General features: G+C 43.5%; 2 protein-coding genes across 7 annotated transcripts in view; both read left to right on the top strand.

The window, feature by feature from the left end:
* The first annotated feature begins 366 nt into the window (after positions 1-366).
* On the top strand, positions 367-7,464 carry LOC310873984 (protein FAM53C-like). The gene is made up of 5 exons (XM_083786624.1): positions 367-417; positions 3,029-3,327; positions 3,737-3,797; positions 4,176-5,029; positions 6,714-7,464. The coding sequence occupies exons 2-5, from the start codon at positions 3,244-3,246 to the stop codon at positions 6,963-6,965; spliced, it is 1,251 nt and encodes a 416-aa protein (XP_083642750.1). The 5' UTR covers positions 367-417; positions 3,029-3,243; the 3' UTR covers positions 6,966-7,464.
* A 9,669-nt stretch (positions 7,465-17,133) lies between these two features.
* The window catches only part of ctbp1l (C-terminal binding protein 1-like), a 28,244-nt gene continuing 25,341 nt past the window's right edge, over positions 17,134-20,036 (top strand). For 3 of the 6 annotated variants that reach the window (XR_014570527.1, XM_083786613.1, XM_083786609.1), the window contains exons 1-2: positions 17,134-17,259; positions 18,911-18,967. The gene's annotated coding sequence lies outside the window, so the exon portion shown is untranslated. Of the gene's footprint in view, positions 17,260-17,624; positions 17,726-18,910; positions 18,971-20,036 lie in introns of those variants that run through there. The other 3 variants (XM_083786612.1, XM_083786610.1, XM_083786611.1) reach the window with 3 other exon arrangements.

Genomic DNA, 20,036 nt, shown 5'->3' with positions numbered 1-20,036 from the left:
ACTGACAGAAATCAGGACTTTAGTTATTAAGCCTGTCTGTGGGGTTTCTTTACATTTCCGAGCTATTTTAATGTTGTTTATTCAGGAATCCATTGGTAGCGGACCAGGCCAGGGGGAGGAGGAGGCTGCTAATGTTATGCATGAAATACACTAAAACAGTCTTTCATTTGACAGCAAATGCAATGACAACACAGCGATAAAACATATCCACGTGTACAGTTAATGTTACAATGGGTCATCGTGGGTCTCACAGACGAAGATCTTAGTGGATTCGGCGGACGCGTTTCATTGGCACTCGCACCCTCCGCAGATGGTTCCGTCCGAAAGCTATAAATAGTGCGCGAGGCCGTGCCGTGGCTCGTCCAGTGTGCGCGTGCAGCCAGCTTTGCGGTTGCTAAGGAGACACGGGAGGGCCAGGTAATGCATCAGTTTGGCTGTGTGTGTGTTAGCTATAGTAGTGTGTGGCTGACGTAAACACCTCCGCATCGTATAATAAATAGACCTAAACGTGATGGAGTCGCTCGTGTGTGTGTTTGTAGATCCGTGCGCTGTTCTGTACAACGGTGTAGCATTGATGACAACACGGTGGGGAAGCAGTAAACAGGCCTTAATGTTGCCACTAGGGCTAGCTATAGCCGATGTAGCTCAGCCCCAGCTAGCTCTGATTGGGTTGAACGCTATACACAGGGTCAGTTCAGTTCCCACACAGGCTGGCTGGGGCTGCATCATGATGTCCAGATGCTATGTTAGTTTGTGTCAGCGTCTGGTTTTAGACTAGTCTGCACTTCGTTGGAAAATAACCGTTGGTGCAGATTAACGGTTAACAGTTTTCACACAATTGCTATTTCCTTTTTTTTTTTTTTCTTCTTTTTTTTTTAAGCGATGACACCCAGTTATCTGAAGTCAACCTGCAGTGTTCCTGTTTTATTTTTTAGCTTTAACTTGTCGTATGCAAACCTCAAACGGTTTAGCAGTCAGCTAACCTGTTTTTCAGCAAGCAGTTAGAATTAACACTGGTTTAATGAGGAAGAGGTGGGGGGGGGGGGGGGTGGTGTCATTTGACTTGATTGTCACATTCATGGTCGTTTGGCATTAACTTCCTTTTACCTAGTCAGATCAGGTCAATGTTTAAAACCCAATGAATGTCCATGAGCTAAACTGCACATTGTACAAGGGTTCAAATCACCTGGCTGACTGACAGATGTGCAAAGATCTTTTGGCTGTTTTAGAATGGATGACACATTTGTTAGCTTAGTTATTGATCATATATGTGTGTATATAAATATATATTTGCAGTCTTTGAAAGTCCCTGCTCTATGAGGGATATTTGTAAAGAAGGGCTTGGTGTACTGATGATGACAAAGCTAGGCAAGTGGAATCTCATGTGGCAGTATAGGCTACTTGTAACACTAATACTGTAGCAAGCAACATGGTTGCCACATGGAAAAGGCCCAGCCCCAGAGGGCCTCCTCTGACTCTCTACAGAAAGTTCTGAGGGAAATAAATACCCTCAACGCCTAAAGCATAGCAATGAATAGTCTCAGCTTTGTCATTTAATTTCACCATGGACACCCCTTATAGTTTTACTTTAGGTGTCAAAGGTAAAAGTTGTGTGCCATCATGATTTCCTTAGAGAGCAGTGCAAAGGTTGAAATGTATCGTCAGGATGTTGTATCGCGGCCAGTGTTAAGTTTGTTTCCTAGGGTGTGTCTTACTTTCACTTACTACTATTAGATCTTGTATAGAAGTCAACTGACGCACGCAGTGACGTGTTTCCATTAAATGAAACTTAAAATGAAATTCAGAAAATGCCACCTTGGGCCTGTGAGGTTGTTTGTCTTTGCGTTGATGCACGTCTTTGTGGTCTGTTGTTCGGTGTCCTGTGCATTCTCCTCTTCACCCTGGCCATTTTTTTTAGACCACTTTGGATCCCTCTTGTCCACTTTTTTCCTCTCTTTTGTCTGCCTCACAGAGCAGCTATGGCATGCTTTCAGCCCCGCTCCCCCTTCATTTTTTTTTTCACACACACTTCCCCCATCCTCCCCCTCTTCCTCTCTCGGTCTCCTTCCCCCTTCCATTCTCCTCTGTCCTAAAGCGAGCGCCAGGCTCCTATCACGTCTTGTAAATTGGACCCACTTGGCTTTCATTGCCGTGGCATTCCCCAAAAGCTTTTCCTGTGTGCACTGTGTGCGTACTTAAATATCTGAGATGGGCCCTTCTTTATCAGATGGCCAATGGTCATACTTTTCATTGAATGTATGAAATGGAATGTGGAGTGTTTCTTTGTCCTTGGGCCTTGAGCCACCTGTATGCTTTCTGCCTTTTGTAAAAGTGGAACCTATCAAGAGTGCCTCATGTGCACGTAAAAGACAGAACTGAAATCTCTGCCTTTTTTTTTATATAGCAACATTTGTAACCTTCATGTATACTTTATTGCAGGGGTTCTCAACCTGGGGGTCGCAACCCCTTGGGGGGGGGGGGGGGTTGCCAATGCAACTGAATGCGACTGGCTGGAAAATGGAAATTTAGAGTTTACATAGTACATGCATAAACGTTCCTTAACGATTCTATCTGGTTTCAGTATACTATTTATGATGCATTTTCTCTATTAAGGTTATTGTAGTGGTCAGTTTGTATTGGGGTGGGGCGGGGGTCGTGAGGCATGGCCAAAGCATTTCTGGGGGTCCCGAGCCAAAAAGGCTGAGAACCCCTGCTTTATTGCGCCTGACCTTCAAGCTAACAATGTGTTACAGTCTTGGAAGATCGCATAATTCCACATGTCTGCATATTAAATGGCAATTAAATATTTTGACATTTGTCATAAAATAAACACACCTGCAACCGATGAACCGTGTGTTTAATTTCCTTTGGGATTATTATTCATGTGTTTTACGTCTTCTACATAGCTCGTCACTAGCATGTCTTAACGTAGCTGCTATGGAAGACAGCCAGAGCCATACATACTGTAAGTTTAGCCACTTTGCTTTTCATACCTGGATTTCTCCTCCATTGCCTGTCCTTTCACCAGGAGAAGTGAAGATGACCGTGGCGTTGTGAGAGAGCCAGTCAGTCTGGCTGGTTGAGGTGTGGAGGGGACACCACAGACCTCGCCAGGATCCTGACAGACCCCTGTACCTTTTTCCTCCTCCTCACCGTCATCTCTCCGGGGGTCCAGGATCCTGACAGACCCCTGTACCTTTTTTTTTCTTCTCCTCCTCACCGCCATTCCTCCCGGGGTCCAGGATGGTGACTCTCATCACAGAGCAGCTCCGGAAGCAGAGTTTGGAGGAGCACAGTCACAAGGCCTTCTCCTTCAATGTGAATGTGGTGAGTAGAACTTCAGTTCTACAAATGTCTTCTAAATCTTGACAGTTTTCTGAAAAACCTATGTTTCTATATATATATGTAAGAGGTGCAAGTCGAGAAAAACCTTCCAAGGAAGGAACTGCACACTCCAGGGAACAGAGATGGACAACTTACTGCATCAAACTTATTTATTAGCACGACGCGTTTCGCCGTGAGCTTCGTCAGGTGCTATATATATATATATTCAAATATTTGCGGCACATTTTCACGATTCTTCAGAAATAGCTTGTAGATCTGCTATGTTTCAATAGCTAAAGTAGAACATAATGTTTAAAACACCAAAAGGGGTTCCTGCCCAGAATGGGTTAAACCACTTACTATGACTACTTTTAAGTATATTACATTTTTAAGTAATCTTTTGTCATTTCAGTCTTTGCCTGCAGTGGGATCCAGCCCTACTATCTCCTGGAGTGCCTATGGATTGACTCCAGGTAAGTCCATGGTTATGAACTGAATATTTTCATTGGCTTCAATATATAGATCCTATCTCAACCTTGGGGAGGGGCAATTCTAAATGATATATTGTCTCTTTATTGTTAATGGCGTTTAATGTTTGTGTTGGCACCGTTTGTTTTATATCACCATTACATAATCTAATCAACATGAGTTAGACTTTCATATATTAGCTTATTACTACTACATGTTTTATAACTTATCTTGTATTGGCTAGTTATATTTGCATACTGTATTTTGTACTACGGTATATTTGTTGGACTTCATTAGCATAGTCTGGCGGCGTTTGTCACACCAACATTTCACTGCATATGTGTGACAAATAAAATCTTGGATCTGTCTTCTGGCATTCCCAGAGAGCAGTTTGGCAATGTACCCCTCATCCAGGGCCCATCTCCTGGAATCCTCCTCTGGCCTGTCCCCTCTCCACCCCCTAGGGCCCCCTGTCCCAGTTGGAGATTGTCTCTACCGACCTCAAATTCCCAGCACCTCAGTCACTGACCTGGCCTCCCAGAGCTCCCCACCCCCACCTCCCAAACGTCACTGCCGCTCCCTGTCTGTCCCGGAGGATCTGTCTCGCTGCCGTTCCACCTGGCGCCCCTGTGCCTCCAAGGTGTGGACCCCGGTTAAACGCCGCAGTCAAAGTGGAGGAGTGGCTTGTTTGGCGTCCGGTGCCTGCTCCGGCCCCCTCCGAGGCCCCAGCTCCTCTCTTACGTCCTCGTCCGTGCACTCGTCCTCCAGCCCCACATTCTTTAGCCTGGCACTGTCGTCTGACTCCCCGCTACCCTGGAGCTTTCCCTGGGACCCCTGTGACACGCTGCGGGGGGCCTGCTCCACCTTCTTCCCAGCCCCCTCCTCCTGCTCCTCCTCCCCGGCTCCTCTGGCTTCGTCTCGCTCGCTGCTGCGCAGGCGCTTCTCCCTGTCCCCCGTGCACATCCAGGAGGCGTCTCTGCTCCCCCTGCCTCCGCAACCCTCCCCGGTTTCTGCCCTGATCCCCGGCTGCTGCGCCACGGAGCCCCATGGAGCCCCCTCCCCTTCTCCCACCTCGGCCTGCAGCACGCCGTCTTCCTCTAGACGCGCCCTGCGCCCGGTCCTCCCGCGATGCCACTCTCAACCCTGTGACATGCGTAAGCCTCGCCTGAAGAGACGCCATGACTCAGATATTCTACCCTGTCCCCGGCCTGGCCTTGACTTCAGCAAGATGACTCAGGTGAGCATAATGCTGCAGCCAATAGGGGTGCTTATTATAATTTGTATCGTTATTAATATTTGGTCTACCGGTATATATTTTTTACTTTTACCTTGCCGTATTGAATTTTACATGAACTTTATACTTTGAAACCTTTATTTATTCTCGAAAGAGCAATTGAGGTTCTCCCTCATTTTCAATGCTGACGAGATTACATGCATTATATAAAACAATTAAAGACATGCAGGTATAAAACACAAAACAAAACTTCATGTAAGGCAAAGACGTATTATATAGACAATGAGACAAAACGTAAATTAAAAACAGTTACATATTGAGGTAGGGAGGTTCAAAAGCAGGTTGTTACTTGATGTTATGCTCTCAGTTGATTTATAAATTCTATGTATTTACACATTTTTAATTAATGGCATTAATCAATCGGATATTATGGCATGGCTCTGTAGCATGTCCCCACGATTTATGTTTATTTGAGATATTTCAAACAAATTATAACTAATAAAAATGAAAGATACGCCCGCACACTGATTATATAGTAATCTGCTCTAAAGGGCAACGTTTCAATCCCTACGGACCGTCTTCAGGCAACCAAATTATAACAAATTAGAAACATGTTAGCAGTGTATTTGGTTGCTTTCTGGTAGTTTGCTTTGCCATGAAAAGCAACTCCACCACCACCAAGGCCCTTAGTTCCCTGCTTCTGTCCCCACAGTCCCAGTGTGTTTATGTTGGGATCATTAGTGAACAGAACTGGGCCTCTGGTTCCCTGACCTCAACCACAATCAACCCCCCCCCCCCGTACCCCACCTACTGTATGAAGCAGCATTGCACTCACATTCCTGTTTCCATCAGACGAGTCCGGCCTGCATTGGGTTCTGTGGTGTGATGTTAGTACTGGCACTTTCACCCCACTTCCCTGACCCACTGTGTGTTTTTGGGCTGGCCCCTGCATTCCTGTGCATCTGGCCACTGGAGTCTGCTATGCCTGTCGAATATTTCCCCTGAATGCAGCTTTCTAACCCTATTAAAAGAAATGCCACCGCCATTCATGGTAACTTCCTGGTTTGTTTAGTGATGTCATCACCTTTCCTCATCGTTCTTGTTTATGACGTAGGAAAGGCGTTGTGTAGATCTTCTTGTTCTGCTGCTGTGTTGCAACATAAAAGATGGTGCATTTTGAGAAAGGGCCAGCTAGAATACAGTTTCAGAACGGCTGCACATGAACCGTAAAAGCTTTGAGCATTCTGATTTCCATGGTAAAGCGATCTACACACTGACTGACTGTGCGTACCATGTGACTCGTCCTTCACATGATGGCCCACACGGCAGTGTGTTGATTTTTAACCCATTCTGAACGGGAACCCATTTTGGTGTTAGCATCATGTTATGCTTTAGCTATTGAAAAATAGCAGATCTACAAGCTCATAGCGCGCCACCGAGTGGCGCGCTACGAGCTTGTAGGTCTGCTATTTTTGAAAAATCGAAGAACGACTGACATTTTTAGAATCTGATCTCAGGTCAGAATGGGTTAATCAGACCCAGTGTGTGTCCAGTGGAAACCTCGTATGAATCTGATCTCAGGTCAGAATGGCTTAAATGACGTTCAGTATGGTGTCATGGGGACATATCTGCTCACCCTATGATGGTGTGTCTGCATGGTCTCATGTAACGTCTCTGTGCTTTGCAGATCGGTGGTGGCGGAGCAGGTGGCTGCATGATGCTGGAGCACCTAGCCCTGCAGGGGGAGCGGCGATCAGCCTTTTCCCCCGCAGACTTCCTGCTGGGACGGACCAGTATCGTACCGTTGAGCGAAAGTGAGGAGGAGGAGGAGGAAGAAGAGGACAACGTTAAAAGAAAGGGGAGTACGATAGACGGACAAAAGATAGTTTTTGAGAGAGACTGCACAGAACTGGACTTGAACCTTATAGAGGAGAATTGATGCCTCCTCCTTGGTGCTGCTTTGTGTGCTCAAACGGCATTTCTCACCATGTTATTCACACGTAGGCTACGCACACTCTTCTGGCAGAACCCTTGGGAACCTGTTGCCCCTCTGTAGGCATGCATCAGGGCCCTTCATAATGCCCCCCCCCCGCCGCCCTCTCCACGCCCTCAAAAAATGCCAGATATTGTCATTTGTCAACAAATTCAGCAAATTCATTACTCCCAACATTTCACAAGAATGATGTCATAGTGTCTTCCATCATGACACTCCGTTGGTAAATCTGCACGAGTAAATAAGTGCGTTCACATGCACAGCACACGGTATTCTGGCTAATAATCAATATTGCGGTTAAAAGACTCGTTCAGGATAAGCCATTTATTATTATGCATCTGGATCACGCACACGCACACGCGCACACACACACACACACACACACACACACACACACACACACACACACACACACTATATTGTAAATATTGCCATAGAAAACCTTCCAGTAAGCAAAAATGTAATGTTAAGGCAGGTGCAGTATATACATTAATCCCAGCTAATATTTGCATATCTTGTATTTGTCTGTATGGAAATGAGCTTATACAAGTTGTGGTATCTGTATATCTTATGGTGAATTTGGAAAATATGGTGGAGAGAATTTGGGGAAAAGCAACATTCCACATGACAAACATTGGTTTAGGATGTATAGCGCCATTTAGACATCGTCATACAACTGTGTAATCATAGCTCTACAAGCTCACAAGGCAATGTGAGCTAATGTAGTTTGTCTGTTTTCACGTTAACATGGCTGTGTTCCCATAGTCCTAGTCTCGTGTAGCCAGACAACTATTCCACAATCACCGAATGCTATATAGAGTCTGGAACTACACCTCCCAAAATCTGAGTAAGGAAGCTGGCATTTCCGTCAACAAAAAATATATTTTTTAAATATCTTTACATTTACCTTTATAATATCCATTTCTGCTAAGCAGCAAGCTATATATGCTTAGATTATTTCTATTTATATTAGGATAAATTTGCACGACTGTAAAGACGAAACTGAAGTGGGGAGGAGGCTTTATCGCTTCTCCAGACTGTGTGATGAAACTGAAAGCATTTGAAAATTGCAGGAGGAAACAGTCTGGCCACATGAGACTACTTTAACCCTAATGCCGAAACATGGAGCTGAGGGAACAGGGCTGACCCTGGTCACCCAATGGCTCATTTGGGTGCACATCATGAGCCACAATTTAGACCCCAGGACGATTCTACAAATTGTCTTCTAAATCCTGACAGTTCTCTGAAAAACCCATGTTTCTATGTCAGTGGTGCTCAAACTATTTCATTCTGGACCCCCAGAATTATCTGTATTTGGCCGCTGACCCCCCATCTGAAAATATGTTGTTCCAGGGACCTCCCAGAAGCAAAGATTTGAGTTAAACGTTCACTGTGAAAGAATAAATATTCAAAGATGTGTGCCACATTTTCATGATTTAAAAAAAATAGTTGTTGATGTTCTTCAATGGCTAAAGTATAATGTAATGCTTAACCCATTCTGACCGGGCACCCATTTTGGTATTAGCATCATGTTATGCTTTAGCTATTGAAAAATAGCAGATCTACAAGCTCATATCGCGCCACCGAGTGGCGCGATACGAGCTTGTAGGTCTGCTATTTTTGAAAAATCAAAGAACGACTGACATAGAAACATAGCTTTTTCAGAAAACTGTCAGGATTTAGAAGACGTTTATAGAATCTGATCTCAGGTCAGAATGGGTTAAAACACCAAAAGGGGTTCTCGCCCAGAATGGGTTAAGGCTTTGGCCTCAGCACACCTGCCTTGTGAGTGAAACAAGATGAGTGCCCCCTCCCTTCTGATCCATCCAATCTGCAGAACATTGTAACGTATCGCTCTCTCTGGTCTGTCAGCTTTTTCTTTTCCATTGCAAATTCTCACATTACACTTTCCCAAATTCACCTTTACATGCAGTATACAATCGCATCATTAAGAAAACTGAAATATCAGAATATGAATCGGCATGTAAACGCTCTCGGTCATTGAAAGCAGGAAAATATTCCAAGGGTACTTATATGGCACTTTTCAATGATTGTAAATTAGATTGCTTGTTATGATGCCCCAGTGGACAGGATACATTCCAGAATGTCATAGCAGTTCCTGAAAAGCCCATCCATGTCACCATATTGGATCTTCTACAGTCTACACCACCCAGTTTGACCCTGTGGAACACCCCAACATCAGTAATGCTTAATTTATAATCAGTCGTACAATGGTGTCGGTCAAATCTGGGTTAAAAGCTTGCTTTTCTTGTATCAAAACCCCCCAAAAAAGCTAAAACTATTGCAACCCCCCCCCCCCCCCTGTTCATATTTTCTTAGGTGTGGGAGAGTTTTTGTTGCTTGAACATCAACGCATCTATTGTCAAAGACTAGTTCTATAATATTTTGGATGATATATTAACTTGATCATGCCTTAAGCTTGAAGTACAATGGGTTCCTGATGTTTTAGTGTTCACCTTTCTCAGCCAGACAGTTGTTCCTTCCAAGGAATCATTTGCTATGATTCAGACGCTAATGAACGGGTCACACATGCACTATAACGGACAATTGATTAACTAAATCAATGCTGCAGTTGGCTCCAATAGGGCACAATGTAATAATGTACTGTACAGTGGTTACACATGTGGTGTGTGTGTGTGTGTGTGTGTGTGTGTGTGTGTGTGTGTGTGTGAATGTGTGATTAAAAAAAAAAAGAAGGAAACAAAAAAAAGCCGGTAGTGATGCAGACTTACAGAGGATTGGTGGCCTTTCGGAAAAGATTTTTAATGTGTTTTCAGATGGAGAAGTTCTTACACAATTTGTGTAATAAAATAAAGTTTAATAGTGTTTTTTTGGGGGGTTTCTTTTCAACAAATGTCCTTTTTGTCTTTTATTTAAATCGGGTATTTTTTATTGGAACATTTGGACTAGGGATGAACTGTGCTACGGTTAGTGTTAGGTGACACCTAGTGTTTGATTTAGGCATTTAAGTTGCAATGGCCCGGATTGATTCAAAACAATTCTGATAAACTTTAATGTAGATATTGTTTTTAAATTGCACCTGATTAGTATCATAATTTCAGGAAATATATGAAACACATGCATGGCTGAATTATGACAACACATGTACACTTTATTAATCCCACAGGGAAATGCAGTATTGAAGGTTAAATATTCTCGTTTTCTTGCAAACCTTTTAGATTCCATAATATACAATTCAAAAAGTGAAACTTTCATATATTCTCAATTTGTTGCGCATAAAGTGAAATATTTAAAACTTTTTTTATCTTGATTGTGGCATAGCTCATGAAAACCAACAAATCCTATCTCAAAATATTAGAATATTTTACGAATCCACAACATATTTTTTTTTAATCCAGAAATGTCAACCAAAATGTACATTAAAGGGATGGTTCAGATTTTTTTTACTTAAGCTGTATGAAATACTTTCCATTAATATAGTGGTTGCAACCTGAGTCCCGTGGTGGGAGTTCTGCTCTGGTTTTGGTGAAATATTAAGTAGTTCCGGTCATTTTGTGGGGGGCACAGGGGGCCACGCAGTAAAAGTAAATTGTATTTGTATTGTTGACCTATTTCTAATATATTAGTGCAACTTTCGTTCAGTCAGTACTTGGTCTGGGCTACTTTTGAACAAATTATTTCAGCCAGGTGATCAGCCTTTGTCTCTGTTGTTATGGAAGCCCAGGTTTGCTTTGATAACAGTCGTAAATTCATTTGTATTGTTCAGTCTTATGTCTCGCACCTTACTCTTGACAATACAGCCATGATTCTCTGTGGGGTTCAGGTCAGGTCAGTTGGCTGGTCAGTTAAGCACAGTAATACCGTGGACGATACATCTAGTCTTTTGGCACTGCGGGCAGGTGCCAAATCCAGCTGGAAAGGAAAATCAGCAGCTCCATAAAGCCCGTCAACATACAGAAGCACAAAGTGGTCTAACATATCCGGATAAATGACTGTGTTGACCCTGGACTTGATACAACACAGTGGACCAACACCAGCAGATGACATGCAGCCAAAAAATATAGCTTTTGTTTTTTATAATAAATACATGAATAATGTGGTGTGGTGTCACGTGTGTGCATGCAGGCCCACCCAGTACTGGCTTTGCCACTGACATGGCACCTCAAATCATCACTGACAATGAAAATGTAACACTGGACTCAACACAGCCATCTATCAGGATATTTTAGAACACTTTGTGCTGCCGCATGTTGACAAGCTTTATGGAGCTCTATTTGGCACCTGCCCACAGAGCCAGAACTACTAGTAACTGCTGTACTGACCATGGTAATACTGTGCTTAACTGACCAACCAACTGGCCTAACCTGAAACCCATGGAGAATCTAGGTTGTATTGTCAAGAGGAAGGTCTGAGACATAAGACTCAACAATACAAATTAACTTACGGCTGTTATCAATGCAAACCTGGGCTTTCATAATACGCCACAGGCTGATCAGCTCTCTGTGCCACGCCCCATTGATGAAATTATTTGTTCAAAAGTAGCCCAGACCAAGTATTGACTGCATATATTAATATACTTTTCAGATGGTCGACATTTCTGGATTAAATCCCAAATATTTTTTTAGTGCTCTCGTAAAATATTCTAAGATTGAGATAGGATTTTTTTTCATGCCATAATCATCAAGATTAAACAAAAAAAAAGTGTTCCATATTTCACTTTATGCGCAATGAATTGAGAATATATGAACGTTTCACTTTATGAATTATATTATGGAAGAAAATTTACTTTTGCAGAATATTCTAATTCTTTGAGATGGAGCTTTACATTTCGGCCATTTGAAAATAGCCAATCAATTTTATTCATGTGAACTGAAAAGGTTTATTTAAAGAATAAAGATCAAGATGTGTATATATATTTTATTTTAAATTACAATTGAGGTGCATCGGTCACTGTCGGTCAACATTCCGTTTTCCATGCAGTGGACGTAGCCAGGAACCACTCGACTGTGACACTCGGCACAGGACTTCCTGTGAGAACTTTTCCAATCCTCTGTGAAAAGATGTTAGTGTTCTGTGAGGTCACCGGCCCCAATGGCACAGCACAGCCCAGTGTTGAGGTCCCAGCTGACCTGCAAGTTGGACTGGTAGTACTTGTTGGGCCCTTCTTCTTCAGAGTCCAGCAAAAGCAGCCCAATGTCGATCACCACTTGGTTGGTCTCTGGACACACCTCCAGTATGACAGGGTCATAGTCGTCATAGCCACGGACCCGATGGCCCCAGGTACCACTCCTGATCATCTTATCGATGAGAATGTCATAGTGCAACGTCAACTGCTCCACACACACAGATGGCCTGTTGTGCGAATCTCTGAACGGCAGGAGCTCCATTCCTGTCAGATCTGTGACACGGAACAGCGACTCATCGACCTCAAAAGGTATAGCATGGTGCTCCACTGGCCCTGGGAGGCAGTAGTGCAGGTGTGTGTAGTTGACATATTAAGTGGGCTCACTTGCCTCTTCTTGAGGAGGTGCTATTACGGAGCCAAAGATCTTAGGCGACTGGCTATGCTCACCTGCTGGACAGAAGGAGGTGCCACTGGCTATCAGGGATGCTCGGGTGTCCCACAGGATGACCTGGTCCTTTTTCATGTGCAAGGCTGCCTGGAAGCTGAGGGTGCCACCCTTAATTTCCACACGGAGCACATGGCCATGCTCTAGCCCTGGTCCAAGGCTTACAGCGAGCCTCTCTCTGACGCCTTGTGGAAGTACCTTCCACAGCCCTCTGGTCATATTTCCACTCCCGTGCGCTGTTTTTCTAATACCAGCAAATAAACAAAACGACGAAACCACTCACCGAAACAAAGCCTGCTAGACCTTGGTAAAAGTCTATTCTCGAACCTGGGAAGCGTCTCAGGTCCCCAGTTTCTCTCTAAAATGCACTTTGTGCCATTTTAATAACGCAATGTACCCTGAATTTAACTGAGTAACGCTATCCTACACTCGCGAACCGCCAGTAATGTGATCTTGGCGGTTCGCGAGTGTAGGATAGCGTTACCGTCCTTAAATTCAGGGTACATTGCGTTATTAAAATGGCACAAAGTGCATTTTAGAGAGAAACTGGGGACCTGAGACGCTTCCCAGGTTCGAGAATAGACTTTTACCAAGGTCTAGCAGGCTTTGTTTCGGTGAGTGGTTTCGTCGTTTTGTTTATTTGCTGGTATTATAAAAACAGCGCACGGAAGTGGAAATATGACCAGAGGGCTGTGGAAGGTACTTCCACAAGGCGTCAGAGAGAGGCTCGCTGTAAGCCTTGGACCAGGGCTAGCCATGCTCGAGACATACCCCTCTACCTGTGTCTGTGGCGCCTATGGTCGATGAGGTTGCTGACGCGATCATAGGACAGCAGTGAGAGCAGGGTGCAGGTGGAGGCTTGGGCATAACGCAGATGAAGATCACGGTCGGGTAGACGCGTCTGTCGGAGCCGAAGATGACAACTTTGGAGTCGTCTCTGGGCCACTCGCACAGTGAGACGCAGGTCTTTAGGGATAAGATTGGCATCTACAAAAAGCTGCACGCGTTGGACCTGCCTGAGTTTGCTGTGCACGTTAAACTCCCACCAGTACAGATAAGAACCAACAGTGCCAAAACCCCGGTCTTTGGTGTAGTGAGAACGTATCGGCCACATTTGTTAAACCCAACAAAAGTGTGTCGCTCTCTGTCTCGCTCGGTGACAATGTTCTGCAAGGGGATTCGTACCAGAGCTGGCTGCAGTTCCCTGAACAGGTGTTGAGAAAACTTTCCTGAAAGCTTTCCGCGTGCAAGAAGCTTGACGACGTTGTCTTTTTGCACTTTCTGTTTGATATTATTATCGTCCTTCTCTGACTTGGATCTGAAGGGTGCCATGTTCGAAACACATGTGTTCGTCCTGGAGAGTTGAAGGAGGCTTAACCTCGCCACACCAGGCGAGGAGGATTTATTGATTGAAGGAGGAGCTATTTGTCTGACGCGGCTGACGCACGTAGCTGCGTGGTAGGCTGTGCAGCAGCAAATGAGAAGCAGCGACAGTGTGATTGATTTATTGATTGATTTATTGATTGATTGAAGTATTTATTAACAGTTTGCAGAATTACAGTACATTTCAAGTACACCTCAATACAAAAACTGTTAACTGTTAACACTGCTATTCTATATAGCCAAAAAACTGTGTTTTTGTGTGTGTGTGTGTGTGTGTGTGTGTGTGTGTGTGTGTGTGTGTGTGTGTGTGTGTGTGTGTGTGTGCGTGTGCGTGTGTGTGTGCGTGTGTATAGTATAAATAATAACTTTAACCACCCTGTGCTGGAGTCAGGGTGCTAAACGTTGCAATATATACAGGTATATATACTGTATATATATTTTATGGTACAGAAAGTTCAGCTAAATAAATAGCTAATAAACAGAGACACAAAATAAAATAAACTAACACACGACAAACAATAAATAAATAATATACTATACAGGGTATTTCTGCATTGCAGTACTGACAGGCCTAACCTACTTTTAAGTAAAACTTTTCCACCACTGGGATTGATATAATTGATTGAAATTGATTGATTTTTTTATTTCACAGTATGCAAAATGGGTATAGTAGTCAAATAGTAATCTCAGCGAGGCAGATGGCTTCTTGGTTAGAGTGGGTGACAATATTATCACACGAAAAGATGAAATTACCTACCTAGGTTCCATCCTGGTTCCAATCTTTCCGTGATGAAATGGCCACCAACGTAATCAAAAAAGTCAACCAAAGAACAAGATTCCTATACAGGATCTCCTCACTGGTCAACAAAAACACCTTGAAGACCCTAACAGGAGCCCTCATACAAGGTTTCTTCAACTATGCATGCACCTCTTGGTACCACAGCACCTCAAGGCCCTTAAAACAAGGCTCCAGACTTCCCAAAACAAACTGGTCAGGCTACTACTTGGCCTCACTCCCCGAACCCACCTCACCCCTGCCCATTTTGGCTTAGGGTTGACGACAGAGTACAGCATCTTGCAATGGGTCTGGTTCACAAGATTCGCTACACCACCAAGATACGATGATGTAACTGTCTAAATACTTCCTTAATGTCAACAAAGTCCACACCCACAACACCAGGGAGTTCAACAAACCATGTGCAACCCAGATTCGGCACAAACAAGGTACTAAATTAATTTCGCTCCTATGCCACCAAATGTGGAACGCCCACATGTCATTGAGACATGCAAATCCCTTGACTCCTTCAAAACTGCTCTCAAAGGGCACCTACGAACGGCTGCAATTCGAAACTGGCCTCTGTAAAATCTACCCCTTTCCCCCCTCGCTGTATATGTTTCTTTTCCCTTTTTACCTTCTCTATGATGATTTCCTGTTTTGACTATATAGTTGTGTATACTGTATATTTGTACGTCTCTAAATGTTTTGATGAATTAAAAATGGTGGGACCTATATTGTAAACAAGTGTAATGCTTTATCAAATCTAATCTAATCTAATTTAGAGTACAATACAATACAATACAATACAATACAATGCAATACAATACAATTCAGTGCAGAAGACGTCAATAATAAAACAACAGGCATATAGGACAGAGTAATCTAAAAGGAAAGGTGCAAGATCATGTCGGTGATGCAAAGGCTTGGGAATATAAAAATGTTTTAAGTTGTGATTTATTAAAAGACTCAACGGAGGGCGCAGACCTAACGGCGAGGGGAATGCTGTTCCACAGAGTGGGGGCTGAGACAGCAAAGGCGCGGTCGCCCCTGAGCCTCTTTTTTGTGTGCCGAACCCTAAGAGACCCCTGTCTGCTGACCTGAGGGTCCTGGTCAGTGGCGTGCACAGATAGACACTAGGGGGTGCTAGAGCACCCACTGCCCTTTTGGCAATTTTGCTCTTAAAAAATAATAATAATTATAATTTGTAGTGTGTGGACCATGGTGACATTGATCAAATCTTGATAAAAAAACGCTTCTACTATATTATTTAGGCCCCCCACAATCTAAAGCTATGTTTCTATGTCAGTGGTTCTTTGATTAAAAAAGAAAATAGCAGACCTACAAGCTCGTAGCGCGCCACTCGGTGGCGCGCTATGAGCTTGTAGATCTGCTATTTTTCAATAGCTAAAGCATACCATAATGCTAACACCAAAATGGGTTACCGCCCCAAAATGGGTTAAGGTAACCAGCCGGTTCCACGCGCTGCACAAGGTGCCCTTTTTTTCATTTGAGCACCTGCCCCTCTAAATGTCTGTGCACGCCACTGGTCCTGGTAGAGGGGGTAGAGGGGGGATAGGATAGGAGGTCGGTGATGTAGGAGGGGGCCAGACCATCAAGGGCTTTGTATACAAACAGGAGGGTTTTGAATTGGATTCTGAACCGGTGAATCGGATTCTATGGTGTCGTCCACTCACTGTTAACAGTTTTTTTGTATTGCGTTGTACTTGAAATGTACTGTAATTCTGCAAACGGAACCTAAATCAATCAATCAATCAAACCCGGCGACTTCTCCGGTATTCCAGTTCAAATGAAAGCACAAGTCAGTAACAGTACAAAAAATGTTACGACACCATGATTAAGCTTAGCTCACACTTGTTTGCAACAGGGTCCACCATTTTCAATTCATCAGAACATTTAGAGACGTACAAATATATACACTTCTATGAAAAAACAGGAAATCATCATATAAAGAAAGTAAAAAAAGTAAAAAATAAAATAAAAAAGGGAAAAACATGTATAGGCCTACAGTATATGGTGAAAGGGTGTGTGTGTGTTGGAGTTGGAGACCTTATTTACGAGGAGCAGTTTGGAATTGGAGCCGTCCGTAGTGTGCCCTTTGAGAGCGGTTTTGAAGGAGTCAAGGGACTCCACATGTCTTAATGGCTTGTTGGTATTCTGTTTAATACAGTGTTTATACTGCTTTAATTATAAATGTGTGCACTGCGCTGCCAGTGCTGCGTGTCATTCTGTCGTGGGACCGTGAGTGGGCGCTCCTTCCAGGTCTGATCTTATGATACTTCTCTCTCTCCGCTGCTCTTGACCCCCTGTGGCGTGAACAAGACACTTCCTCTGAGTTTTCTTTTTTTTTTCGTGATTTCATGGCGATCGGGAGAAGAGAGAGAGAGAGAGAGAGAGGGAACCACCGAGCGACCCACGCACACGCACGGCACGCACACACACACACCGTTGGTTCCACCACCACCAGCAGCAGCAGCAGCATTGAGAAACAGTTGGACTAACATCTGGGGTAAATAACAACAACAACATTTACTTCTTCATCTTTTCACGCGCACGACGCGTGCGTTCGTCCATTCATCCCTGCGTGCGTGCACCCGGGATCACGCACGCACCTAGTAAACAACGCCGATTGATTGATTGATCACATCGATCGAGCGTCTCCGCGGCGTCCCGTACTGGTGAACTATTTGGGAGATAACACGCGAACGGGACGAAGCGAGCTGCACTCACTCACGAGGAGAGGGTGTCGCTGCTCGCCTCAATCTAAAGCGCAGATCTACAAGGCATCGCCGGCGTCGCCCGGCGACGCGGCGATGCCTTGCAGATCTGCTCTCGCGACACCGCCGTACCAACAGAACATACATGAAGCTTAATAACGACGCCGTGCTGCTAACTCGTTAGCATATTCCGCTAACGACCACCAAAACCACAACGCGTTGGAATTGGGAAACTTCCATTTAAATGTTCATCGGAAGGTTGTTTTGCTGTTGTTGTTGTTTTTTACTTGGCTTAAGAGTTTTAGACTAGTTGTTTTAAGACGTATAAAATAAAGTGTGTCTTATGTTGTCGCTGCACGAGCTGCGTTAGCGTCGCTGCTATAGCTAGCTTAGTTGGAAGTTAAAACAAGTTAGAAGTTATTGCGTTAGCCGTTAGCAGTAGTAGTGTAATGTTTTAATATATAATTAAGTAAATGTGAGTTGAGCCTCGAATTAAAACGGTGCCCGTGGCTGTCGTTGTGTAAATGGGGAATGTATATTTGATATGTGTGTATATATATATATGTATATGCAACACATTTTTAAACTGCTAAAAAGAAGGGATTAGCATTAGCAAGTTTTATAGCTAACGGTAACTAGCCGCTAAAGCTAGCGGTTTCCATTGAGGATGCGAATTGAATTCAGCATCAAAGTATTTTTTTATTCTTGTTGTGAATAATGATGCACGTTAATGGGGTATTGTTGTTTTATGACGCACGTTGTCGTTTATTGAAGTTATAACTAACATGAACAAATATCAACACTACCAATTGGGCAGCAGCGTTCTGGTTAATTTATACGTCATTTTCGTCACTTTCGACAAAAATGACGTTTTTCATCTGAAAAAGGTGACTACTCATGACGTCATTAGTCGAGGAGTTTTAAAATAATAAAAGTGTATATTAAAGTATGCCCTATATACTTGTGCTATGAATTGCACTTTTATGAGCAGACTTAAAAGTAGTGTGCACAACATGTGGCCCCTGTCTGTCTTTTACTGGTGATAAATACAGCAAAAGCAGTGAAACCAATACATTATAGTAGAAGAGTCTACATTATAGTGAAGTGATGTAATTTTCTGAACTTCAACATACATGAATGTTCTATTATGTGCCTAATACACTTTATTGTTGTATAGGCATTACTGATTATTTATTAAACTGAAATCTCATTGTGTAAATGTTTGAAATTATTATTCATTTCCACAATATTGTAGTGACCCTGCAAGATGCATCAACAATATTGAGCTAGTTGGGGCCAAAACACAGTGATATTATACTGTTGCCCAGCCCTCCATTTAAATCAAACGTCAAAAACAAATGTCATGTTGAGGACATCTTGCTTTGATGGCAATATTACCAGATTATAATTCAAAATGTCTTACTTTGTTTTCTTTTTCTACAGTACAGATTACTTTCTCAACCTGATTGGTGGAAAGGTCCATACAGAATTGTTCTGCTGGTGAGTGAAAATATTGATGCACTTCGCCATCAGACTGTGTGTGTGGGAAGGGGGGGATTTGAATATCTGACTGTTGGTTGTCTTGGACATGAATATGTTAGACATTTGCATATAGGTTACAGGTATTATTCTATCAACTCTAAACTGACACCACTGCCCAAATTAAGTAATTCCTAATTATTTACATGCACAAGTCGGTACAAAAATAAACATGTGCAATATGCCTTGCCTTACTTTTTAACAGTGGGCGAACAGCGATAAAAACCTAGTTGGAGTTCCTGCTGTCATTACCATAATATGTCCTCGCTTTGATGCGCATGTAAAATTACTACCGTAAATCAGTGGTTCCCAAACTTTTTCATGTCAAGGTCCCCCAAATTGACACTAATTGGCCCGCGGACCCGCATTTGAAAAGATATGCCAGGGACCCCCATGAGAGAAGATCTTTACGGCTTTAGCAGTGATTCTCAACTATTGTCATTTCAAGGAGCCCCTGGTTTGACCCGAATTAGGCTATGGACCCCCATTTAATGGCATTTCTATCTCTGGGACCCCCAATTAATATTGTAAAATCTTGAGTAAATTTAACTTGAGTGTACAAATGGAACCTTTAGGGTCCATTTGGTTCCATTTGTGCACTCTGAGTTACAGGCCGGGGCCATTTCGTTCCAAACTATTATTTACCTGGGGACCCCCTGGAACTCTCAAGGACCCCTAGGGGTCCCCGGACCCCACTTTGGGAACCACTGCCGTAAATGACGCTCCTCGTCCATTGCGTAGTGGAACTAGGAACCAAATTTCGGTGGTATGGTTCCGCGTGGAGGGTAAACAAAGCAACACATGAAATTTGATTGGCTATCGCCGATGACGATGTCATCCAAAAGATAAAACGTTTTCATGTTTTTGAACGACGTTCCTCCGCCCACTTTTCGACTGTCCTCTCGTCGCCTGCTGTCTGTCGCCAGTAGTTGCCGGGTCCCATAGACAAATAACGCATTTCTGTAAAATACGCCAGGCAGTCGCCCGCTGTTAAACTCACCTTTAGGCATTGGCAGTAATCATACATTAA

The sequence above is a fragment of the Protomyctophum parallelum genome, assembly GCF_964188405.1.
Source record: "Protomyctophum parallelum genome assembly, chromosome: 16".
In the NCBI taxonomy this organism is placed as follows: domain Eukaryota; kingdom Metazoa; phylum Chordata; class Actinopteri; order Myctophiformes; family Myctophidae; genus Protomyctophum; species Protomyctophum parallelum.
This window is presented reverse-complemented; position numbering and strand designations above follow the sequence as displayed.

Bases quoted from the DNA above. Each gene is read 5' to 3' on its own strand.
- LOC310873984 (XM_083786624.1), top strand. From the start codon at position 3,244: ATGGTGACTCTCATCACAGAGCAGCTCCGGAAGCAGAGTTTGGAGGAG. The intron at 3,328-3,736 runs GTGAGTAGAACT...TTGTCATTTCAG, and splicing joins TCTCCTTCAATGTGAATGTG to TCTTTGCCTGCAGTGGGATC. The intron at 3,798-4,175 runs GTAAGTCCATGG...TGGCATTCCCAG, and splicing joins TGCCTATGGATTGACTCCAG to AGAGCAGTTTGGCAATGTAC.